General features: G+C 32.2%; 1 protein-coding gene and 1 long non-coding RNA gene across 7 annotated transcripts in view; one reads left to right on the top strand and one right to left on the bottom strand.

The window, feature by feature from the left end:
• sick (sickie) overlaps window positions 1-26,724 on the top strand; it is a 317,157-nt gene that overhangs the window by 176,729 nt on the left and 113,704 nt on the right. For all 6 annotated transcript variants that reach the window (XM_073966463.1, XM_073966459.1, XM_073966462.1 and 3 more), the window contains one exon: window positions 18,116-18,447. In XM_073966463.1, the coding sequence (XP_073822564.1) occupies window positions 18,116-18,447 (332 nt within the window). The remainder of the gene's footprint in view (window positions 1-18,115; window positions 18,448-26,724) is intronic.
• LOC141393480 (uncharacterized) overlaps window positions 1-26,724 on the bottom strand; it is a 328,761-nt gene that overhangs the window by 192,831 nt on the left and 109,206 nt on the right. The window lies entirely within an intron of this gene.

Below are 26,724 nucleotides of genomic sequence, written 5' to 3'. Positions count from 1 at the left end.
ATATATACTATGTACTAATAACTACAGATAGCGAGGCGGAATTTGTTTTCAAATTAGTGAACATAACCATTTCTACCTGATTTGTAAGGAGAAAAGGAGAATTTTTAAATATAAAATGTCTCTTAAAATAAAAATTAATTTATGAATTGTTAGAAAAAAAATTTTTAAATGGGAGATAGCAGTGGGAAAGATTTGGTTTTGTTTGCAAGTGATGTTGCTCGAGTTTAGGTAGTGCCAAAGAAATTCTCGATCAGAGTGTTTCTTTGGACACTTACCTATTTGAGCGAGCAATTGACACTTGGGTATAAAAAGTTTCTTGTTGAAAAACAAGAATCAAGGGAACTGATGAAGATCTGTGGCGAGATCTGAAACTATAGTCTTCCCTGACTTACCCCTTGGTAAAGATTGTCAATTTTGCCCACTATTAAATTAAAGTTATTTTAATAAAATATTAAAACAACGACTATGGGATTAAGCCTGATTATTTTGAAAAGCAAAATAGAAGTCGTCATACCAAATAAAAAAACGCCAACCCTCCTGATTTTTCATGCCAGTAAAATTTTAAACTGGCCGTCAGTGATATGTCGAAAATGAAAAAAAAGTTGCCGAGACTATTTTTAATCCATGTACATTTTTGTTTCTTTTAAGAATGTAAAGATTTAATGCATATTTGCAAAAAGGTTATGAAATACAAATAATACATCTCGGTAGCTGCAATATATTAGTGGTAAATAAAGACATAATTTTGATGTTTTTCATGAAAATAGATTGACAAATAATTTCCCCTCTGGGATTATATAATATTGCAAAAAAAAGGCAATACCAAAATCATTATGTTTATGATTGAAAACAATCATTTTAAAATGAAGTAAAATAAAAATAATAAAATATGTTGTGAATTGTGTTTTAAATCTAAAATATAAAGCAATTTCGTGTGTTATGTGCGGCTTAAAATAATATTGAAATTGAACTTGCACTGACATGTGTAAACACACAAGAAAACTGCAAGCCAGTCGAACACTTTTTCTTCTTTTTCGAGTATAAAACATGTACTTAACTGGCACCAATTTACTGGTATGTGTAACTGCAGGGTAAATAAAAAGAATTTATCTACAAATGACATATACATTTCTTAATCTAATCGAATCTAATATAACTTTATACACATTTTTTAAACTCTAAACTAATTAGTTTTTTTTTTGTTTCGCAATAATAAAATATCGCAAACGGTTTAATAACACATATTCGTATTCAGTATTGCAACTGCAAAGAGTTTATTCTTCATAATACCAAATCACTTATTGCATTTTAAATACATTGCCTCTGGAATGTCTCTTCTTCAATAAATCATCATACCAAACATTCGTATTCACACCTCTCTGCTAACCCTATGTTCTAAATGTTTAAAAGCAATAACGTGCTCCACTCACTCACTCCTCTTTCAAGCGTATCTTTAATTGAAAATCATAATACGAACTACAACAAATATAACAACAACATTATAATGCGTACAAATGTCTAAAATTAATTTGAAATTATTAATTTTCATTGTAAAAATTCTCAAATGAATCCCTAGCCATCGAGTATAAGTCGACACCAATGGATTGTCGTGAATGAATTCTTATTTGCGTTTGAATTAACTGAACGTGACTGTGTTGACAATTGGAATGACAAAATCGAAAAATTTGCTGTTCAAAAGCAACAATTGACAAAATAAGATTGTGTTATGTTTTCGATTAGATCGTGTGCTTTAGCCATTGGAAGGGTATCGGAGCGCAGGTTGTGGTAGGGCCGTGCATGCTCCAAATGGAACGTGTAATGCTTATTTTAAGCCATCCACTTGTGTGTATGAATGAACATATTGGTCATAATCATAATAAAATTATGGACACATATATTCGAATATGTTCACCAAAAAATTCGGAAGACATATTTTCAAAGCAGAGACTCTGAAAAAAACGTCACTCAGAATAAGCGAAATTAAAAATTGTTAAAAATTGATAATTGGTATTTCGTTAAAAAGCCGAGTTGCTATACCTTATTAATTAAATAAATTAAAACAGTTGCAAATATGAAGACAACAGGTATTCTCAGGTATTGATACCAAATTAAGTCAAATTCTGCTAAAAGTAATATAAAAATCAATAAAATATCTATCACTTTAATAAAAATATTCTTATATATTTTTTTAGATAGTGGATCACGACTAAAACAACTTAAATGAAATTAAATAGAGTTTTTTTTCGCAATATCTGGCATAAAACAAACCAACATGTATGAATAGAATATGTATGTACATATTAGGGTGTCCGCAAGAAAATATTTGTATATTTGATTTTTTTAAACCGCTTATTATGGGGACCAGCTTTCAATAAAAATATATTTTTAAATACTTTTAGCAATGTGTATGTATCGATAAGAGATATTTTCTGGTCAATGTGCCGGTGGTATTAATTGTCCAAATTAAGTCTGCAAACAATTTTCCAAAATAGAAAGATGCTTTGGACGGTGTCATCAATTCATGTCCTATATGAATTTAGACGGCTGCGCCATCCTGAGCGTAGTTGAGCCAAAACTACTATGGTTTGTCGTGCCAGCAAGGGCTGGCAGATGGTTTTAATGAAAAATCGTCAAAATTACGATAAATAAAATAAAAATTGTCAAATCTATTTTATAAAATCGATAAAAAATCTTCAACAATTAAAATACGCAGATTCAGCTATATTTAAATATATTTTTTTAAAGAAACATAAAATGCATATTCAAGTTATTAATTTTGTGTTACTTCAAATCAGTAAATTGAAGCTATTTTCCGTCATAACTTAAAAAATAACAATAGATATGTTCCTTCAAGTTTTACAACATTTATCTCGAAAAATGTTCCCTTACTTCCAAAACCGTACAATCGATATGCGAGCTGTTCATTATTTTTACTACTTTTGCCACTTTTGTCATTTCAAAAAATAAAAAAACTGACCAAATAATCCGCTTTTGGAATCAAATGGGAAAATTCGAAAGGAATGCAAAACACTCTCATTTTTTTCAGACATCCGAATATACATGCAAATATATGTATGTATATACTTGTATTGTACATTGTCCAAACATTGCAAAAAACTCTATGGAAATTCAACATCTGAGATATGAAACGGCAGAACAGAGTTAAAAATGAAACAATGAAACAATATACATTTGATGTTTTTGTGTTTGTTTTTATGCGACCTTAGTTCGGCCATAAATCATACAATTTTTCGCATTTTATAGAACATATGAACAATAGCAAACAAACTACAAACGTCGCTATATTTTTATGAAAAGCTCAAACATTTTTTACTTTGTTGTCGAAAGAGAAACAAAACTGAATATTTTTAATATTGCATCAAAAATTTATTACTGCGCCATTCAAATAATTAGAGAATTGAACCTATTTGGGAATTACTTTGTTATTTGTTGGCCAAACAATAATCTCTTCTAGCTTAAAGCAGTGTTTATATTAAAAAAACTAATTCCATTTTTTTTCTTTTCAATTGCAGGTATGTTTTATGGATATGCAATAATTGTGGCAAGTATAAAGAAACTATAATAACGAAATAATATTTTAATTGATGTCAAACACAGATTAAATACAAACAGTTAAAAGCTTATGCAGTAAGTGTCAACCAGTATACTATCTTCATTTATACACGGAATATCATTAAAAATAAATTAAGAAAATATAAACAATTACTTGAATTTCAACCGAATATTTTGGATAATATTTTTGAAGCAAGTATTTTTAATAAAAATAGTCCAAATCAATGTCTTTAATATGAAAAATGAAATCATTTGACAGAGTTGTGATCGTAAATTATTATACATTAAAACTGAAACTATTGCGTGAACCAAAGTTGCCGCCTTAATAAATCGGAATTAGTTTCATTGTTGTATGTATGTAACTCAGCTAGTGGATTATCAAATCCACTAATTGCAACAGCTAAAACTATGTATGTCGATGTTGACCAGAACAGAACGAAATTCAATTATTACCTGTCCGAAACGGCAATTATGAAAAACGTGGCAAATATAATTTATGCAAAATATAAATTAAAATAATTTTACAAATTAGTTTTGTCATTACACATGTTGCAACACAATGGAATAGAAAATTTATAGTATGAAACATAGAATTAGGCCGTCGTGCCATTCTGTTTTTACATTACATGGTAAATATTTGTAAATACATTTTAAGGTAATTTTTTGTTTTACCGAAATCTGTACTTTAATTTAAATGTAAATGAGAACCTAAAGTTATACCGTTATAATTATATACATTGAACTCCTAAAAGTGGGCTTTAAATTCATATTTAATATTTCATCACAAAATTATGAAAATGCAATATTTCATCTGGCGCCACGCTACGCACGCACAATGTTGTCCTTTAAATGCTGCTCAATTTAATATTCATTAAAACAAGTCCCATACATTATCATTTGTGAATATCGTTAAATTTAATATTATCGCTTGTTTTTGTATAATTTTATCAACCAGCCATCAATGATTTTTAACATGATTGCTTAATGTATACACTCGTCAATGCAGAAATAAAGCTATTTAGTAGTCTCGCTTGAATTCATCTGGGCGTGAAAAAACCTCGCACATTATATGCTTTAAAAAAATATGCGCCCTCTCACAGCACCGCCACTTGCAGTGTGTATTTTGTAAAGTCAATTTGGTAAATCAGTTCATTTTATCAGTTAATAGGTTTTATAACAAAGCAACAAACAAAAACAAAACAAAAAAATGATATAATTAAATACTACACAAATAACGTTAATGAACTAACGCAACAGCAAAAGTCCATGAATAGGTCTAATTTTTGCGCAAATATTTTTCATTTACATCAACTAATGAGGTTGTAAAAACCAAATCCAATTTTATTCAATATCTCGGTGCCCAAAAAGAATGGCGATTCAGAACCCAATATTATACATTAAAGAATTTTAGTGGGATGTTGATATTGATATTTTGAAAAATATTATATATACATATATATTCAATTTCAAACTGTTTTGTTTTTTACTTAACGAACAAAATTACTATAAATTATAACGGAATAATTGTTTATTAAAGATTTAAAGGCCTGTTTCACTAAGACGACTCGAATTAAAATTCGTTCGAACTACTACCAAACTTCTGTTGTTTGAAAAATATTTGTTTTATTAGTGTTTTCAATACAAAAAAAAAAAAAATCACAACAACAGGAGTTTGGTAGTAATTCGAACGAATTTTAATTCGAATTGTCTTAGAGAAACAGGCCATAAATATATGTATGTTAGCAACTACACATCCATAGACAACTTTATTTCAGTCGCAAACTGACACTTAAAAATGCTCATTTGTCGATGATTTCGTTGATTCTGATGTTAAGCAGTTAGTTAAGGGGTAGTTTACACTATATGTAAATGTCATACGACACGAAACAAAAACATTCCATATCTACCCACGCAGGCAATGTGGAGACGTAATTTTATTACATTTTTGCTGGTGTGGACGCACAAAGTAAATGGCGTAAGGAAAATCCCCAATATTGCACATATTAGCGACTATATAATGATGGAAAATTTCATGTCATACGACATTTACATATAGTGTAAACTACCCCTAAGTAGTATGATAATCTTTAAATACACTTCGATTAAATCAATTCTTTTAAAATTATGCATTCTGAATAAAAACACTAATTTCATGGCAACTTTGGAACTTATTTAATTTAATTTATCTAAATGTTTATATTCTTTCCCAAACTTATTCTTATTTTTTATTTTATTTTTTACATCACGCCTGATAGGACTTCCATGTCCAAAAGGAATTTTGACTCTCAAGTAATTGGACTCGATTATGTTGCATAGTTTTATTAAACACATTGCACACATACATAAATATATATACCTGCTCTTGATATGAATTGGGATTTTTAAATTGATAATGGCAATTTTCAATTAGGTGAAGCAACGAAAACATTTGAATTTCAATTCACCAAATGCAGTACTTTCGTGTTCCCATACATATTGTTAGACACGTTCCAACAAGACACATTACAATTTCCACACCTTTCTGACTGTTGTCTTGAGAGAATGCCATTGAAAAGCAGAATAAACAAAAATCTATGCCACATCAACGTCCTGTGGAAGAACCAACAATTGAATACAAATAAAATTAAATAAAATTGGTAGTCTACGAATGTCAGAAGACGAAGGCGTCCCTTCGTGTCAATGGATGCATTAGGACATGTATTCAGGAAGCAAAATCGTAAAGCAACTGCAGATCTTGTGAAAGGGTACAAAAGTGCAAAGACTTAGTTTAACCCTCAGCCTGTACAAAAAAAATGACGAAAACTATATATGCATAATAAGTTTTTTCAAGCAAATTTTCTATTTTGGCGCATAGATATATTTTGAAATTTTTTCAACCGAAGAAAGTAAAACGAAACTTAAATATATAGCCGTTAGAAAATAATAAATACTATGCACTTTTTGTGCTTAAATCTAAATTGTGCAAAATGTACCCCTTCTGCAATTTGACTTTACTGTCGTTGGCAAGATTGTGTATACATTAGCACGGTACGCCTGAAACAACTTTAAATGGAAGGTGCTTACACCTAGGAAGTTTTTGCGAATTCTGAAACTACAATGTTCTTAGATGAGAAAAATCAAAACAAAAAAATCGACAGAGCGCGTTTTAAATAAATCGCGACCAAGGTTCACATTTTTAGGGTTTTTTAGGTTTTCACGATTTTGAATGGAAATCGCAAGTACTATCAAAATGGGATTAGAGAAAATTTTGTAGCTGTATAAATTCTCTACAAGATCGGCCTTAGTGATATTTTCGAAGGTTTTACCATTTTTGAGATATAGAAGTTCAAATTGGGACAATTGAAAACCTACAAATGTGAACTTTGATCGCTCTTTGATTCTCTACAAGATCGGCCTTAGTGATATTTTCGAAGGTTTTACCATTTTTGAGATATAGAAGTTCAAATTGGGACAATTGAAAACCTACAAATGTGAACTTTGATCGCGATTTATTTAAAAAGCGCTCTGGTGATTTTTTTAAATTAATTTTTCGTTGGAATCGACCACCACTATGTTACATAACATGTTTTTAGCCACAACAATGAAATTGTAAAGTTTTTTCCTCGATTGGACCATCATAATAACGGCTTTTAGAGAATTTTTCTGAAAATGCACCTTTGGGCCCATACAAATTACTATGGAAACAAAGATCACTGGTGTGGCACGGGTTAACGTTGATCGATAGCCATAAAATTTCGTGTATAAGGTTTTTGAATCAAATAGAAACAAATCAGGGGGTAGGAGGTCCAAAAAATTATGTCGCCCTAATCTACTCACTAGAAGAAAACAAAAGTGAAAAAGCAACAGTTGTACTCTGGGCATAGAAAACATCTAATATAATATTTTTGGGTAAAATAAGGATCGATCAACCAAAAAGTACTACATTATAATGTTGTACACAAGGACTAATATTAATCTAAGGCTCAAATATTGCATTTAGTGCCTAAAAAACTGGGAAACGGCTTTGGCCATGTATTCGGGCTGAGGGTTAAGTACATATAGCCGGACGGACAAGCCACTTCCTTTGCACAAATTATGAGACAGAACAAAAAAGTATCAATGTACCTAGCAGAGACTTTTAGCAATATCTGCTCTGTTGGTTTGGTTGCACAAACATTATTCTATGTTGCATACGCCTATGTCGGCTAACCACCTCTGCACAGATAGAGTTTCTGCAACACATAAATCGAATGAAAGAAAATGAAGAAGAGAATGCAAACAAAAAGTGGAATGAATACAAATAAATTGCCATAAAACCAAATGAGGTTGTGCATCAATGTTGAAATATCTGGCGCTAAACCAACACACCTAGCGTCGAGGCAGCAACAAATGTTTTATTGGTAGGCGTTGAAGTTTGAAATTTGTAAGTGGTATTTATTCAAGTCTACTTAAAGATGATTAGGGAAAGGATCAAAAATTGTGATGCTAATAAATATTTTAATAATGGGCGGAGAAAATTCTGTGTAAAATTGATTAAATAAGCAAAAGAAAAGCGAAAAAAGTGTTGTCACGGCGTGTTAGCGTTCAGAGCCAAACTCATAACTTCCTAAGACTACGCTAAACGTTTGTCATGGAAGCCATACAATGAATGGACAAATATCCATCATAGTAAGAAACAAATTACATTTGAAAGAGGAAAAGTTAGATGATAGCGAAGCCGCTACACAGCCGATATGTCTGATAAGGCTCTACCAACGGCGAAACATGTCACATTGTGGTGGTTGTGTGGGTTCGAATCTTCGGCTTTCCTTTTTCACTTGTAAAAATCGTTGGTCATTAAGCTCGACTCTAATGAGAAATTAGTTAAAATTAATATTAAAAAAATTATCTTCGCCCTAACAGACAAAATTTTCAAAAGAAATTTAGTTATTTCCAATTTGTTGGGAATACCACAAGAGTAATGTTCTGTGGAGGGATACTGTTCGATATATCATCGACATTGTCCATAACAATTTGAAGTAATGGTGGGCTTCTTGAAACATTGGGTATTGCACACATCTGAAAACCATGACCACATATCGTATTGAACAGTGTTATCACTGGATTTAAATATACATAGTTTTTTAAAGTAATACTTATTACTTATTACAAAACTATGTATTCATCCTAAGGAACATCCATGTATGTATTGCAGGTCATAATGGAGAGATACTAAACATTGAAAAATAAAAAAGAATAAGTCAAAAATTATTTGGTTTTATACATACATTTAGTTCAACACGGAACTACGTCGCTGATAGAGTTAATAATGCTACTCCAGAGTAATGAAGCTACAATTGGTGAAGGTTTTAATTAAAATTTGAAAAGGCCATAATGAAATTGCTCTCCATACTCAATATTTTCTGTTTGCGATAATGCACAAAGGCATGTGTGTATGTATAGAATGAAATGAAGATGCTTCATTCTTTCATAAGTTTCTCACAAACAGAATAACGAGGGCATAAGGGCTGCTCATTTTTTGCCAATTTCCAACGGAAACGATAAGATAACGTCGAAATGCAATTTAAGGAAAGTGTTAATAGAATTTTGCAATATTGCCGAAACGCCAACCACAAAGTAACTGTGCCCCAGCAAGCCAAGCTGCTAGTCATGTGTGGGAAATCTCGTCGGGATATGTAAGTATGTACGAATCAAATGAAAAATCCCAAGAAAATAAAATGAGCCAGATGCTCGACCACAAGAACTTAACTATAATTCTACTCGAATAGAATGAGAAATGCACATTTAAACACAGCCACTGAAAATGCAATAGTAGAAATCATAGGATCCTTACATAGAAGACAATCAATTTCGACAATTGAGTGAATTCTGAAAAAAAAAACTAAAATGTGGTCAACTTGGCAAAAACTAAATCCTATTTGAGCATCCCACGGTGTCGTGAAAATTACAACATGAAAAAGTCAAAAGCACTTCCTTCTTATGCCAATGGAGAATAGACTCTTCTAAAGCTCAAAGCTACATGACAGGGACATATCCTTACGTTATATTGTACTACCTATTGAAATGCTGTCTAATTCACAGTGCGAGAGTGAGTTTCAAACAATTTTACAAAACAAGACGGGATATATATTTCTTCATTGCCTCTTTGAAACTGTATGGGCATGTCATATAACCACACAACAATGAACTGAATCGAACCAAAACATTTTACAAACGTGTTTTCTTGGGTATATGTACATATGTCTGTTTTAATATGATTAGCTTAATTTGGGGCCAATAACTTAGCTTCTACCGTATTGGAAGATTATTACATCTTAGTTTGCACTTATTACACAAGCCTTCATTTCTTCTCCTCCGTAAGAAGTGGTTAAGGGTTGAAATGTTGACGCGAGTATATTGGATGTAGTCATCTATAAATGTATATGTATAAATTGGTAAAATGATAGGGATAAGCATCCGTACTGTGTATAATTTTGTCTGTAACAGAGACTTAAAGTAGACACCATTTGTTTCAAAATTTCTTAAATACACATTTTAACGGAAAATTTCCTACCTAAAACCCAAATTTCATTCATTTGTTCACGACATAACACAATTTTGTTAAAGCTAGGCATCAAATTTCTCCAGCAACAATGTTGGCTCCCAAAGCGCTGCATTAAGCAAATTCATTACGGACAAGGAGGCAACTGCAGCCACTGTAACCCAATTTGAATAAAAAGCATGAAGGCAAACCTTATCTATGAGCTGAATCTCCTCGCTTAGTTTGTTATTAGAGTAAGAAAAAACAGCTGTGAAGGCCATTCATGTCGTAGTAGTCATGAGAAAAAGTAACAAACTTTTCATAGCAACCTAAAATTGGTTTCTGTCTCTGGTCGCCTGAAAATCCCTGGCCGCGACCACCGGCAACAATTCAGTCTGTCCATTTGGAAAATGGAAATGGAAAATGTTAAATTGTCGTTGATTGTAATGTCGATTAAGCGATAAATTTCAGACGACTCCAAAAGAAAACAGAAATGGATGACCAACATACAATCCAATGCAATTGTAATGCAATAATCCCCAAAGGAAAAGAAAAAAACGATCAGCTGCAAACAATAGGAACTGACGGTGAGAGAGAATATTCCGCCACAAAAAGATTTGGGCAAATAAATCGAATATGACGTTGTAGACAAAAATCACAAAACAAATCGAAGGCAGATAAATACGAGCAACAAAGAGAAGACGATGAAGGAGGAAATTATACAAAACCAATAATGAAGATGGCAGCAGACGAGAAAGGGAGAAACTGAGGAAACCACATTAAAACATTACTTAAGCATGCATATGCATGGCTTATCCATGCCAAATACATATGTATGCGACCACTATAGACTGTCATTTCAACAATACAAATTCGATATGATATGCATTGCAAAGTATCAGCTCCAACGTGTAACAGGCACGTCAAGCCAGACTTCAGACATGAAGTAAAACCACCAAATGTTGCAATCCAACTATGATGCAACACTAGCCACAACAGCAGCGATGAAGAACAATCAAGATAACCTCAGAGCAGACAGAACAGAAATACAGGAGGAGCAGACAACAACAATCGGCGAAGTCCCCAGCAAAAAGGAAAAACACGACAATCTTTTAAAAACAATATTTACGATATTTAAATAAATGTAATATGGAATAACAACTGAAGCGCCATCCAATACTACGATAGCGAACAGATAGAACTGCAACTTAATAACAACAATGGATATGACAATGACGATTTTAATAAGCGCCATTGTTGTTGCCGTTTTGGTAAAATACATATGTACATTAGGGCTATGATCAACAAATACCACGCCAGTGCCATGTGGCGTACCATTTTCTGTGTTCCAGAACCTGTAAGAACCTACTATTTTTAACTGTTTGACAAATTTATAAAGGAAAAAATTGCCAACATTTTAAAACCAGTAAGAAAAGGATCAAAGTCGGGCGGGGCCGACTATATAATACCCTACACCACTCTGAATATGTTAAATATATATGGGAGCTAAATCCAAATCAGAACAGATTTTGATATAATTTTTCACATTTATTTATAGACCAATTTCCGTCACATAGTCCGAATTTCATCAAATTTGGACGTGTATAGCGTGTTTCGTGTATCAAATACCTCGTATCTGTCGAAAATATATATGGGAGCTATATCCAAATCTGAATCGATTTCGATATTTCTAGACTAACCACCGTCACACATTCCAAATTTCATTGAAATCGGACAAATATAGCGTGTTTCGTGCATCAAATACCTCAAATCTGCCTAAAATATATATGAGAGCTATATCCTAATCTGAACCGATTTCGATATAATTTGGCACACTTATTTCTAGGCTAAATCCCGGCGAACATTCCAAATTTAATTGAAATCGTACATATATAGCGCGTTTCGTGCATCAAATACCTAAAATCGGCCGAGAATATATATAGGAGCTATAGCCACATTTGAACCGATTTCTATATAATTTGGTACACTTATTTCTACACTAAATACCGTCGCAAATTCCAAATTTAATTGAAATCGGACATATATAGCGTATTTCGTGCACAAAATTCCTTAAATCGGGCGAAAATATATATGGGGGCTATATCCAACTCTGAACCGATTTCTATATAATTTGGCACACTTATTTCTAGACTAAATTCCGTCGCACATTTCAAATTTCATTGAAATCGGACATATATAGCGTGTTTCGTGCACCAAATGCCTTAAATCGGGCGAAGATATATATGGGGGCTATATCCAAATCTGAACCGATTTTTACCAAAATAAATAGCGTTCGTCCTTTGGCCAAAAAAAACTATCTTCCCGAATTTTCATGGGAATCGGACAATAAATGCGACCTGTACTTTGTTTACAAAAATACATGGACAGACGGACATGCGTAAATCGACTCAGAAAGTGATTCTTCCTTTTGCATGTTACAAACTAATGCACAAAGACATAATACCCCTTACCACAAGGTGGTGTAGGGTATAAATAGTAGATTCTTGCAGGTTCTGGAACGTAGCATTTATGAACACACACTACGTTTGTCCTTGAACGTGACAAATGGTATTCAACAAACTTCTTCAGTAATGTTTAGCAGCATGTTTTATTTTAGTTAAAATGAACGATTAAATTATCGCGATTTGGTGCAAATTATGAATTATGCTTAATATACATATGTAGTTGCCCGATATTGAAGATAATATTCAATTTTAATGTTTATTTAAGAATGATTTTTTGTCGTAATGAAAAACAAAAGAAATAACTGCAATGGAAAACATGCACGCAGATCGGTGAAGGAACTTCTTCTAAAGGTATTGGGAAACTGACAACGCATTTTCCATGATCTACACGGCTAGTGGAGGTATTTTTGATATTTGCAAAAAAGTTATAACCCTAATATAACTACATACAAACGTACAAAAGCATACATTCAGATTTTTGCACAAATATAGTAAAAACGGTTAAAATTGAAATTACTTTAAGTCTCCATCCATATGGTCTTTAAACGATTCGCTTATCAGTTCGTCACTCTATGCCACAACAGACTGTATGTATTTAGGCATTTGTGGTCAGGCAACCAGTTAGCATTACCCAATTTTACGACAATATTTAAACGTTTTCTTATGCTAGCGCCGTGTCTACAAATAAATGTTCCTTGTCATTTGGGACAAATACTCTGTGAAGCCACTGGTCGTAGAAAACGTTGCATGAATAGTATTATTATTTGTTTAATCCACTAATACGTTTACATTTGTTGCCTCTCTAGCCAGCAGATGAATTGTGGGAAAAAGCTTTTGCCAGCCTACATACAATTTACTGAGAATTCTTTCAATGTCGAAGACTCTGTCCTATATTCAAAACTAAAGTTGATCGTATTTACACTAGCACCTGAAACAAACGTTTTGGGAAAATAATTTATTGTATTTGACAATCCAACATTATGCGGCCCATACACTATGGGCATGTGTGACAACTGCTGATGAGCCCTTGTGTACGCGTATGATTGACTAGTGTATGGACTACTTTCAATCCATTCTTCAAAAAAAAAAAATTTCCTCAATTTTGAATTGAAGTTTTCCATTTTTAAACAAAAACAAAAACAATTTGCTTTTCAAATCTGGTAACTCATTTTTCACACAGTTACAGTTGACCAATCGAACTTAAAATTTGCACACATTTCAGATTTGGATGACAATACATGAATATGAAATCAAAACCAATATTGGTCCATACTTACAGTGTTGTTAAGGTGTCTATCTAACCATATTATGTATGTGTATTGTTTTGAAAACTATGACAAAATATTTTATACTTGTTAAAATTCAATCGAAATGAAAATTGTTATTACAACATTAATTGAACTGAAATTCATCAACATTGTGATGAAACAAATTTTGAACATATACGGAAGCTGACACTGTAAAGAAAACATGGCCTCCTATTCATTTTTCGCGTTTTTATTTATTGATTCAAAATACCAAATAAACAGTACAAACTGTTGCATATTCAGTTATGGTATTTCTGACAGAATAAGCAAATACACCCAGGCCTTGCTTTTCAAAATTTGTTCGAACCCACACTAAACACGCTACGCCGATTTTGACGAAATTTAAAATTTGTGACTATATTCAGTCCAGAAATAAATGTGCCAAATTGTGTCGAAATCGGTTCAGATTTCGATATATCTCCCATATATATTTTCGGCCGATTTCACGTACATATTTGCTGCACCAAACACGTTATATATCTGATTACGATGAAATTGGAATGTGTGACGGAATTTGGTCTAGTAATAAGTATCATACTATATCGAAATCAGTTCAGGTTTATTTATACATATATTGCCCATATGTATTTTATATATTCACTGTGCTGTAGGGTATCACATAGGCTGAAGCAGGCTGAAACCAATTCGAATCTTGCTTTAACCTTTGCGACAAATTTGTAGATAAGTTCATAAAGAAAATATTTGGAGAAATAATCAACTCGAAGTACTGCATTTATTGCCTCAATATATATTTCGCAAACTGTTAATTAACAACTCTTTAGAACATGCAGTTGTTGTAAGCTGCCTCTATCACGTTGCTTATATTTTTAAACGCCAATTTGATAAATATGTCTACAGTCAAGAGTAATCCCTAATATGAAAAAACTGCCCGTGTGAAAAGTAGGGCTATAACGAAAAAAATACCACACCAGTACCGTGTGGCGGATTTTGTCCTGATAACGAAAACGCGTTTTTAAGATCGATTCGGTGAAAAAAGTTTCCGCACCGACTGCGATTACTAAAACCCTTTTGATATTTTTTCTACTTAAAATTTTAAATTTGCTTTGTTTGAATAAATATTTATAGAAAATAAATACAATTCTCACAGGTAAAGTCATTAAAAACGGTCTGTATCTTTCGAATTTGTTGCAAATGACACCATATTCTGTTGTCCGATAGGTACAATAAATATAAACATAAAATTCGCGAGTTTATAAAAAAAAAACAACAAAATTGCAATATTGTCAAAAGTTCCTAATATTCTCCGAAATGCCGCGATTTGATAACAAATTGGTCCAGAATGGTTTGATATTGGTTTTAAATTAGATTTTAAAAAATACAAATTTTAATAAAAAGCGTATATGTCATTATAACAAATAAAATTAAAAAATGCATTACTGAACTTCAATGCATTTGGTTCGGAAACTTTTTTCGCGATAGAGAAAAAAATACACCTTATTTCATAATAGCTTTTCATGCTCTACACGGCTATGTGGTGGTATTTTTGATATTTGCAAAAAAGTGCAAAAAGTTATAACCCTAGTGAACAGTGTTTGAAATAATTATGGTAGAAGGTGTCATATAAAATACATAAAAATACTGAAAATAAAATTTTAGAGTTTTTAGAATTTTCTGAAAAATTACTGGGCACCTTATTCGGAAGATGTTTGCGGATGACTACTTGGTTCAACTCCCATTTCTATTTTCTATGTTTTCCGAAATCCAAACACGATCTAATCTAAAAAGTAGTCTCAATATCTACTTTCAAAAAATGTCTACTAGAAGTTGATTGCATTTTCAGTACTCGGTACTTATTTAAAATTCCCTGAATGGTACAAACAAAAGTAGTGTAAAGTAGTGTAAAATACTGATCCATGATACCCAGCATGATGCCAAAACTTGCATCCGAAGAGGTCAAAAGCAACTCTTTCAGATGTGATAACTGGCTATAAAATCGTCGGAACAGATGGCATAAATGTTTGCCGCTAATTAAATGTGGATCTAGTATATTTCTTGTTCTGTAGATATATCAGAAATTTGTTGGTGTCTTCTGATATAAAAGATATAACCCAAAATTTTCTAGAAAAAATTTTTGAAACATAATAAAATCTTCAAAAAAGTTGTACCTATGACGTCACCGTTTAATAGAAAATGAAACGAAACTATTATTTTCACTACTCTATGGTTTCTCGCACAATTTAAAGGTTTTTTTCTGTTTTGTTGAGTTGTCGGTGCGATTATCTTGGAAACTTTGTCTTTTCCAGAAAAGAATTACATTCCCTTTTTAATTATTTATTCCCATGTTTTTGTCTCACTATCTATCTTGTCGAACAAAAACTTTTTTGTTTTTTCAAATTGTTATATTGTTTGATTTTGATTGATCACCTTGGCCACCTAACTGAAGAGAACGAACAGCAGCTTATTTTGAAAACAGAACAAAAAAACGAAAACAAAATACTTGCAAGAAATTTACAATCAAAAAGGAATTATTAAACGACTCGAACTTTTAAATTAATTACCAGCAAAAGATTAAATGCGTTGCCTGAAGAAATCACCAGTTCGAGGAAATCAACGGATTATAAAAAGGAGAATTGGCAATGAAGATGTTGTGCTCCTTATTAAAGATCAAATGTTAATTAATTTTCAACAATTCAATGCATTATTTATGATTGGCCTTTTTGTTGATGGTCTGTTTAATGTTTTTGCTCTTTGACATTGAACTTGAACTGTAGTGGCGGTATATATAGTAACATGGAGTGGCTTCGTTACGTTTTTGTTCAAACTGTTCTCATATCGACACCGTTACAGTTTTTTCAAATATTATTTTTGGTAAAAATATTAAAATTATTCAAGGTGCTCTTGAAACAAATTTAAATGGAAGGTGCTTACGCCTGGGAAGTTTTTGCGGATTCTGAAACTACAATGTTCATAGATAAGAAAAATCAAAAAACATTTAAGTTGACATTTTTAGGGGTTTTTAGATTTTCACGATTTTGCTTGGAAACCACAAGTCCTACCGAAATGAGATTGGAGCAAATGTGGTAGCAGTGAAAATTCTCTACAAAATTGACCTTAATAGCCTGACACTCATTTAGGACTCGGTGACCAATTTCAAGAAAATTAAGGGCGATTTAGCAGTAATTTTTCAGAAAAATTCTCTATTTTCCCTCCTAGACCGTGGTTTTGGCAGGCTTATATGTTTCACGAAATCTATTATTCCTATATTTTCGTGACTTTTGCACATTACTTCAACTGTATTCGACTAAATATTTAAAAATAAGCAAAATTTCCTTTAATTTCTACCGTTTTTATAATGAAATATAACCAGTTTTATCTTTTCTAGGATAGTGTTTTCCTTAGCGCTAAAATTTAATAGTTTGCTATAAAATATAATATTTTTACACACTGGAAAAATGATTCTGTTCGCAAAACCCTGAAAAACACAAACCCCATGCATAATATCTTTGACACAATTGCCAACTTTTGGGATATGATAGATCTTCACAATTTACCATGTAATGCTTTTTTCTAGCACTTTTAGTTTACAAGAAATTCGGCGCTGGCCTAACCTCCCCATGTTACCATAAATATATGTACATAGATATTCTATTGGCAAACTCCTTTTTTAGTTTGTTTCATCATAGAACATGTGCGTATTATAACCAAGTAACTACATATTTAATTCTAGTCCAAATGTAATGCAATTTTCAGGCAATTCCCAGTTTATAAACCAAATTGTCATAATTTATTATTATTATTATTTTATTATTCTAATCTATATTATATTATTCTAATCTCTTGTATACAGTGCCGAATAAAAAAATATGAAGTACATGTAGAACGTATCATATTATGTCTAAACTAAAATCGAAGCCAATTAAGGTTAAATTTCAAAACTTTTTTTATTTCCTATACATTTTTCTGGACTATTTTTGAACGACCCTAGTTCTCAAATATTGTCATTGACAATTTGATTTTCATTAAACAATGTTGTTATTGTAAGATTTTTATTTGTTGTAAAACAAGCAAACACCATACTTCTTACCGTATAACCAAAAGCAATAAATTACATACATATTTATACATAGTCAAAGAAATCTAATGAAAAATATTTCATAAAATTAGTTTAAATTTTACGTTTACGGTTGAAAGATGCACATATATTCTAATTAATCTATTGCTTGCGTACACATAAATACAATTTAAATTTACTGGAGCAATCGCACTAAGAAAAAAATTTAATTTCATTTGTTTTTGTTTCTCTATTTCAGTACGACAACGTCAATTCATGCCTTAACGTTTTACGCACACATACGGTTTCTGGCTTAGATAATATTACGACTAGCGACATCTGTTGTGGTCGCTTGAAAGCTGTGTTGGCATTATTTTTTGCTTTGAGTCGATTCAAACACCAATCGAAACAGGGCTATCAATCCGCAGTGATTAGCGGCGCGGCGGCAAAAACTCAGATAAAAGCTCAGATAAAAGCCGATATCCACCAACAACCCAACTCAACAACGACACAGGGTGTTGAGAAGACATCGTCCACAAATTCAACATCCACCATACAAAATATTCAAAACGGAAATGAGATGGTGAATAGGTAAGTGTCTAGAATAGAAATAAACCCACCAGCCATGTACAGGGTAACACAAGTTTTGATTTCTTTGTGAGATATTTGTGTGCAACCTGTTTTAGGACGAGACATGTTGTTAATTAATTTACTTTAATTCTGTTTTATTTTTCATAGATAGGCCTATTTTAAAGTATAAGTATCATAGAATATGTGGTAAAACTTTCAAGTCGACCGGAATAAAATTGACTGAGATATGAGTGTTGGAAGGAAAAAAATCATTGTGTTTTTCTCGAAATGACATTTTGAAAGCGGTGCCAACTCTAGCTCAAAAACTAATAAACCGATTGTCATATAGGACGAGACATGTTGGTTATTAATTTACATATGGGTTTATCAAGGACATCAAAAACAAGTCATTCATGGATCGATTTTATTTTTAAAAATTTTGTTTATCTGTCTTTTGACCAAAAAACCTCAGTATTTTAAGCAAAAAATTGAAATTTTGATTTTGTTTAGTTCCACCATTTCCCTAAAACCTAATATTTTTTAAAAAATCGATCGATGAAGGACTTCATCTTTATGTTCTTTATAAGCATACACAAATATATGACGATCGGCTTATTAGTTTTCGAGCTAGAGTTGGCAGAGCAAAACGCTTCAAGAAAAACATGATTTGGTAGAAGGTCAATTGCCACAAAACTACGTAATATTTTTCAACAAGAAAAATTCACAATGTAGTTTAAGATGTGCTCTTTCAGATTAAAAAAACATTTACTAAACATTTTTCATATTTTTCTTGGAAAAAAATGCATGAAAAATGGCTTTAATTGGGCTTTACAACTGGCGGTCACCCCTCAAAACACGTTAATGCTTATAAAAATATAATAAAGGTTTCTTATGTTATCATATTAATTATTAATTATTTAATTGTTACCTCTGTTTGACAAGGGAAATAAGATTTGAATGATATTAGGTTTTATATGTAATGCAGATTACCATGCCAATCTACATAACATATGTATGTACGAATACAGAGAAAATTAGGTTGATTGAGATCTTGAGCCATGTTCTGTTTTGCCTTACATGCAGTGTAGGAATAAGGTCGCAGTTATAGAGCGTTCGTAACGCAATATTCGTTTGAGATACCACTTTATCAATATATTTTGTTCCATCCAACTATTCACTAGCGCGTATACTCAACTGCAAAACATCCAAATTTGAGAAATCACATGTGAACAATCACCAAGTTACATAAGCTAGATGTAAATAGGTAAACATCGCCAATTTTTCCCACTAATAAATTAAAGTTGTTTTAATAAAATATTAAAACAACGACTATGGGATTAAGGCTGACTATTTTGAAAAACAAAATACATTTACTATATTTAAAATTAAAAAAAAAATACCAAATGTCTCGGCATATGCAAACAAAATATAGGAAGTGTCAATAAATGATTCTAACTTCAGAAACCATTTTTTACATTTAATTAAAAAAATGTATTACAAAACATGAATGAAAATTCGTTATATTTTCCATTTTATTCAGTCCAATCATGAATGTAAACTCCCCGTATGTTTTGCCTCTCTACCGTTGCAACTTAAGGAGAGAGTGAGAAAACTAACAAGGAGTTGTTATTCCTGATCGGGCTGCATATTTCCATATCATTCCTCTAAATTGCGAGCTCTCAGAGAGTATAATTCTTGCAATAATGTTTGGGATCGCTAAAAATTCATTGAAAAATATGAAGCTGCTTTACGCGTTTGGTTTTGAAAACAAAAAGCACATGTTTATGAGGGCTTTCCACAGTAAAGACTTTAAGACTTCGAATTTTTAACAATTGCCTTAATTGGAAAATTATTTGAATAAGTTATACATATTTGCTAATAAATTAATTGTAGGGAATTCAATATTTCGTTCTGTTCTCGGGTTTTCAATCGGTTATTTATTAAAATAAAAGTTTGGTGCACAAGATCTTGTCATCTATATAAGTGTTCCTCAAACATAAAAAGTGGATGATTAGATGCGAAAGATGTTACACATTTGTCAATTTACTTACTCTATCGTAGGAGTAATACATTTAAACACTCTATTTCTTAAATTTGTTTTGCAGCTCCAATATCCATTCTTTCGATTGAAATGTTCAAACATCAACCCAGACACACATACTCACATTCTAACAAATCAAAATGCCTAGTTCTAATCAAATCACTTAAATGAAAATACCATGAAATCAAGCCAAATTGTTTCACTTTATCAAATCAAACTTTAATACAATTTATCAGAATGTTTAACGGAAATTTCTGAACACATTCATTGCAATACAAAAAAACAGGCAACACATCCATCCAAATATTTTTGCCGAAAGTGGATATCACAGGAAGTAAAGTCTGTTGCTTGAGCGTATTGTAAAATTTGAGGGTAAATATTACTGTTTTTTTTTTCTTGCGAAAAAATACGAGCAAACTTTCTTTGTCAGCCCGAACAAATAAACCTTCAACAGAAAAAATACATCTTGTTGCTGAAATTAGAAAACTTGTACAACATGGCCAAGTATAGACAAAACAAAAGCCACCCTACTCCTTGAACAACAAACCCCCTCTGATTCCAATTTCAATGCTCCACCATCAAATACAGTCTAGAGTTGAATATACGGACACACATAAATGTAAATATACTCCTTGAAAAATCCCAAAAGACAGGAACAGGAAGTCGTTGTTATGGTTTTCAGCAACCGAAACATTTGTGACACACACAGACACATTTGATGTGTATGTATGCTTTGTTGAAGGTCGCTTAAGGTGGGGAATATGCGAAATGCTGGCTGTTTGAATAGGTCGTTAAAAACAGAAACGTTTAACTTTCATTTTTCACTATTATGGAGTTTGGAGTTTTATGTGGCTTTTCTCTGTCTGCGCTCCAAATCTTAAGGAGGAAGTTTCTTCTTTTGGCATCAAGAATTTATAGAGGGAAGGAACATTACATTGTTTGCACAGAAAGGTGGGAGCAGTTGTCACAACAACATCGTCGCCAGTGTTGATAACTTTCGTTTGTCTTCTGTTTAAGGAGGGGTACGACATTCTGAGCATATGATACGGAAATATAACTCATATTTTTAGATTAGGCTATTTATGCAGATAGATATTTACATTGTGATTCTTTTGATTTAAGAATCTACTGACGATATGGATGGGGACATTAAATAAAAATTTCATTATATGCGTAACTGGGATGTGTACCCATTTTGGCGTGCCGCATTTCTGGCAAATTAAAAAAAAATCATCACTTCGAATTTGAATATTTTTCAAAGCAAACTTCTCGGAGATAGCGTCGACTTTCTTTCAGTTCGCGAAATTTGCGCAAAGTAATCCCCTATTTTTTTAACAAATAAACTGTAATCTTATTTGATTATAAACGTATATCTCCTAGCAAGTGTGACCAGACCTTATAAATGATTATATAAAAAATGTCATAATAATTTATATTTTTTCTGCGCAATCCTTTTGCGTTTCGTGATACTTTAAGTTTGATTTTTTAAGTTAATGAACAACTAAAGACCTTCAAAACATCCTCGGATCTTGCATAAGAATTTATCACAGATACCTGGTTATATCAATGCAAAAGATGGAGTATCAATTCCTAACCATCGATGTTTGTATGTAATTTTCAATTGGAGCTCGTACCAAGTCACTAACAGTTTTTACAAATGTCACATCTATGCAAAAGCACCACCCCCGTTATGTTGTTAATGGTTGCTCCCGAATTTAAATAAATTGTGTAGGCATTTACAAAAGACGAAAGCAAACACACCACAAACACTACATACAATTCCCACCAACCGACATGTCCTTTTTCCTAGTACTGCTGAATATTGTTTACAAACAGGATTCTCCAAAATGTATTTAATGTTTGATGTTCTTCTACGCTCGAATGCTGTTATTCAGACTTTATAAGGGTAGGTTTTTGCTTGACGATTGGTCAGCACTAGGGATGCCAAACAGGACATATTTGAAAAAAATTGCAGAATTCGTAAATCTTTATTCCGGGTTTCTACTTGAAGAGTAGGTAACTTGACATGATTTAAAAGAGGTGTTTATAAACACCGTTGACGACTACGAGGGAATTAATTCCGGTATTGGAGATTTTACAAAATCGCAAGATCTCCATCGTCACACCTAGCTAGGAAATTAGGGATCAGAGGAAATCTGCTTGTCTGAGTATGACCACATTTATTATTTTACTATAGCTTTGGTTTCGCCTCCTGTTTTAGTGCGTTTTGCGGTGGGCTGGGTTTAGCCACAACAGACACAATAAAATAAAAATGGAAATCTGTGCCTATTATCATCATTATGTGTGTGTGTGTGAAATTGTTTTTCGGTAGGCAGTTAGGGGTCACATACAATAATGTACATATGTAACTTACATATGTTGTCCATTAAATTTATGCTAACTTTAAAATTTCAATAGGAAACTTAAAGTAAAAATGCAAAACCCGAAAGGGTAACTGGTAACTTTGTGTTGTGGAAATAACTTGCGGTCAAAATATTTGAATAACATATTCCAATCTGTTAATTCAAATGTGTGAGTTAACCTTAGGAATCGAAGTTAAACCTAAGTTTTTTTGTGACTATCGTTCACCTCCGTTGAAAAGGATATTGGGAAAACGCCATAATACGCGATTACCACAAATGTTTCTATGAGTTTTCCATATTTTCAACGTCATTTTGGCGAATAGAATCTACATATGTAGTTAACGGTGGTTCTAAACTGACGAAAAACAAAAGTATAACAAAAATATCCATCACCAAAGAGTGAAGTCTATTCTATTTTAGACTCATTGATATGAGACCTCACCGATGTAGCCAGAAATGCGTCTCAAGACCGGGGGTCTAATGGACAAAAAATTGCACCCATTATGCTTTACTATTAATATCCTGTTTATATCGACTCGAAAATGTATACGAATCAAAAACACTCAAGTTTTAGTTTTCGAAATATTTTTTCGTGTGATTTTGCTTAAAAACAAAATTTTTAAAAACACAAACGCGTGTGGTGTTGTTTTTTCATTCGCATTGCTGTTTTATCGACATATGTACATAAATAAACTGTAAATATTGTACTCGACAATTTGAAATAATTATTACAAAATTTTACTGAAAGTTTTCTTTTTTTTTTGCTAAACATTACTGAAGAAATGTATTCAGTTAAATTTAGTAAGTAAAAGAACGAACCTAATATTTTACTTTTTAAAACACAAACGTCGTAGTAAACAAACACGTATGTATAATTGAAAATTATGTCTAAATAGGTTTATCATTTTACTTACTAAATTTTACTGAACAAATATCCTCAGTAATGTTTAGTAACATTTCAATTATACAATCGTCAACATTCCAGTATATTAACATTCAGTAATATTTTGTAATAATTATTACTAGACATCGGATTTTGTGTATTTGCATATTTTTTTAATAATAAAGATACGAAGATGCTGATTTGCATATGCACAAAACATGCAAAAAATATGCAGAATATGCAAAATATGCAAACAGTTTTTGGCCGAAAATCGTCATAAAATTCGTAAAATTGTCAATTAAAGTTGAAAAAATCATCAAAAATCTTCAAAGTGTTCTAAATTATGATTGTTTGCCGTTTAACGCCGATTTTTTAGCAGATGTTTATATTATTGAGACCCCTTACCACGTTGTGGTGTAGGTTATAAAAATATGGTTATATATATTGTAATACCATATTTTTTAATTATTAAATCCCTCTCAACAATACTTCTAATAAGTTTGTACGCGGGTACAGGAGATCTCGACCTAACATCTGCACGAGCTGGTGAGACCCCATTATTCTAGGCATTCGTACACTGCTAGGTCTTGTTTATCCCCTTAGCTACTGTCAGTTTCAGGAACGCCTAGAAGTTGTTGTTTATCCCCATGTGATACTACAACAGCAATCCGTTCTTTCTGCTCTGTTTTGATAATACCTGGTAATAGGTTTTCATGCCAGTGCACGCAAATAGTGTTTAAGTTGTTGCATGTATTTTTCACGATTTATTCTCCGCTGTTCACAGATAAAGCTCCTAGACATCTTATATTTGTTGGGATTCTCTCGGAGAGCTTCTATTATAGCCAATTGTTACGTGTAACGTTACTATAGGATAACTTACAGGGGTCCACCAGCAATGACAATTTCATGGCTATGATTTTCCTGAAGACACGCTTGATTCTTTTCGGGACAGATGGTCTTTTATATTCTACGATGTGTTAAGCATCAAAACAAGACCTAGACCTCATTGAAAATCAATTGAAATACGAAAACATTGACAAACAAAAATCAGAAAAGGAAATAACAAAATGATAAATCATCTATGGTATTTTAGTCCTGAACTTGTGGGCCTAGCATTGTTTAATCAGACAGTGCAAAAAACCGTAAAGAGCCTAATGGTGGCAAAAATCTTAACGAAATATTCGATAATCTCTAGAAATATTCGACCCAAACTTAAAAAATAGCAACTGACGAAATTCCTAGAAAAATGTCTACATGGCGTAATTAAAAGTGAACGCCTTGTTGTTCAAGAGATTAAACATTAACTCCGAATTTCCAGGAGGCGCAAGGGATGGTAAACAACTTGAAAGTTGTGAACGACATAGCAGAGCGAGGTTCTAAACTGACGAAAAACAAAAGTATAACAAAAATATCCATCACCAAAGAGTGAAGTCTATTCTATTTTAGACTCATTGATATGAGACCTCACCGATGTAGCCAGAAATGCGTCTCAAGACCGGGGGTCTAATGGACAAAAAATTGCACCCATTATGCTTTACTATTAATATCCTGTTTATATCGACTCGAAAATGTATACGAATCAAAAACACTCAAGTTTTAGTTTTCGAAATATTTTTTCGTGTGATTTTGCTTAAAAACAAAATTTTTAAAAACACAAACGCGTGTGGTGTTGTTTTTTCATTCGCATTGCTGTTTTATCGACATATGTACATAAATAAACTGTAAATATTGTACTCGACAATTTGAAATAATTATTACAAAATTTTACTGAAAGTTTTCTTTTTTTTTTGCTAAACATTACTGAAGAAATGTATTCAGTTAAATTTAGTAAGTAAAAGAACGAACCTAATATTTTACTTTTTAAAACACAAACGTCGTAGTAAACAAACACGTATGTATAATTGAAAATTATGTCTAAATAGGTTTATCATTTTACTTACTAAATTTTACTGAACAAATATCCTCAGTAATGTTTAGTAACATTTCAATTATACAATCGTCAACATTCCAGTATATTAACATTCAGTAATATTTTGTAATAATTATTACTAGACATCGGATTTTGTGTATTTGCATATTTTTTTAATAATAAAGATACGAAGATGCTGATTTGCATATGCACAAAACATGCAAAAAATATGCAGAATATGCAAAATATGCAAACAGTTTTTGGCCGAAAATCGTCATAAAATTCGTAAAATTGTCAATTAAAGTTGAAAAAATCATCAAAAATCTTCAAAGTGTTCTAAATTATGATTGTTTGCCGTTTAACGCCGATTTTTTAGCAGATGTTTATATTATTGAGACCCCTTACCACGTTGTGGTGTAGGTTATAAAAATATGGTTATATATATTGTAATACCATATTTTTTAATTATTAAATCCCTCTCAACAATACTTCTAATAAGTTTGTACGCGGGTACAGGAGATCTCGACCTAACATCTGCACGAGCTGGTGAGACCCCATTATTCTAGGCATTCGTACACTGCTAGGTCTTGTTTATCCCCTTAGCTACTGTCAGTTTCAGGAACGCCTAGAAGTTGTTGTTTATCCCCATGTGATACTACAACAGCAATCCGTTCTTTCTGCTCTGTTTTGATAATACCTGGTAATAGGTTTTCATGCCAGTGCACGCAAATAGTGTTTAAGTTGTTGCATGTATTTTTCACGATTTATTCTCCGCTGTTCACAGATAAAGCTCCTAGACATCTTATATTTGTTGGGATTCTCTCGGAGAGCTTCTATTATAGCCAATTGTTACGTGTAACGTTACTATAGGATAACTTACAGGGGTCCACCAGCAATGACAATTTCATGGCTATGATTTTCCTGAAGACACGCTTGATTCTTTTCGGGACAGATGGTCTTTTATATTCTACGATGTGTTAAGCATCAAAACAAGACCTAGACCTCATTGAAAATCAATTGAAATACGAAAACATTGACAAACAAAAATCAGAAAAGGAAATAACAAAATGATAAATCATCTATGGTATTTTAGTCCTGAACT

Source organism: Musca autumnalis, unplaced genomic scaffold (assembly GCF_047663935.1).
Source record: "Musca autumnalis isolate F117 unplaced genomic scaffold, ASM4766393v1 scaffold_2, whole genome shotgun sequence".
NCBI lineage: Eukaryota > Metazoa > Arthropoda > Insecta > Diptera > Muscidae > Musca > Musca autumnalis.
This window is presented reverse-complemented; position numbering and strand designations above follow the sequence as displayed.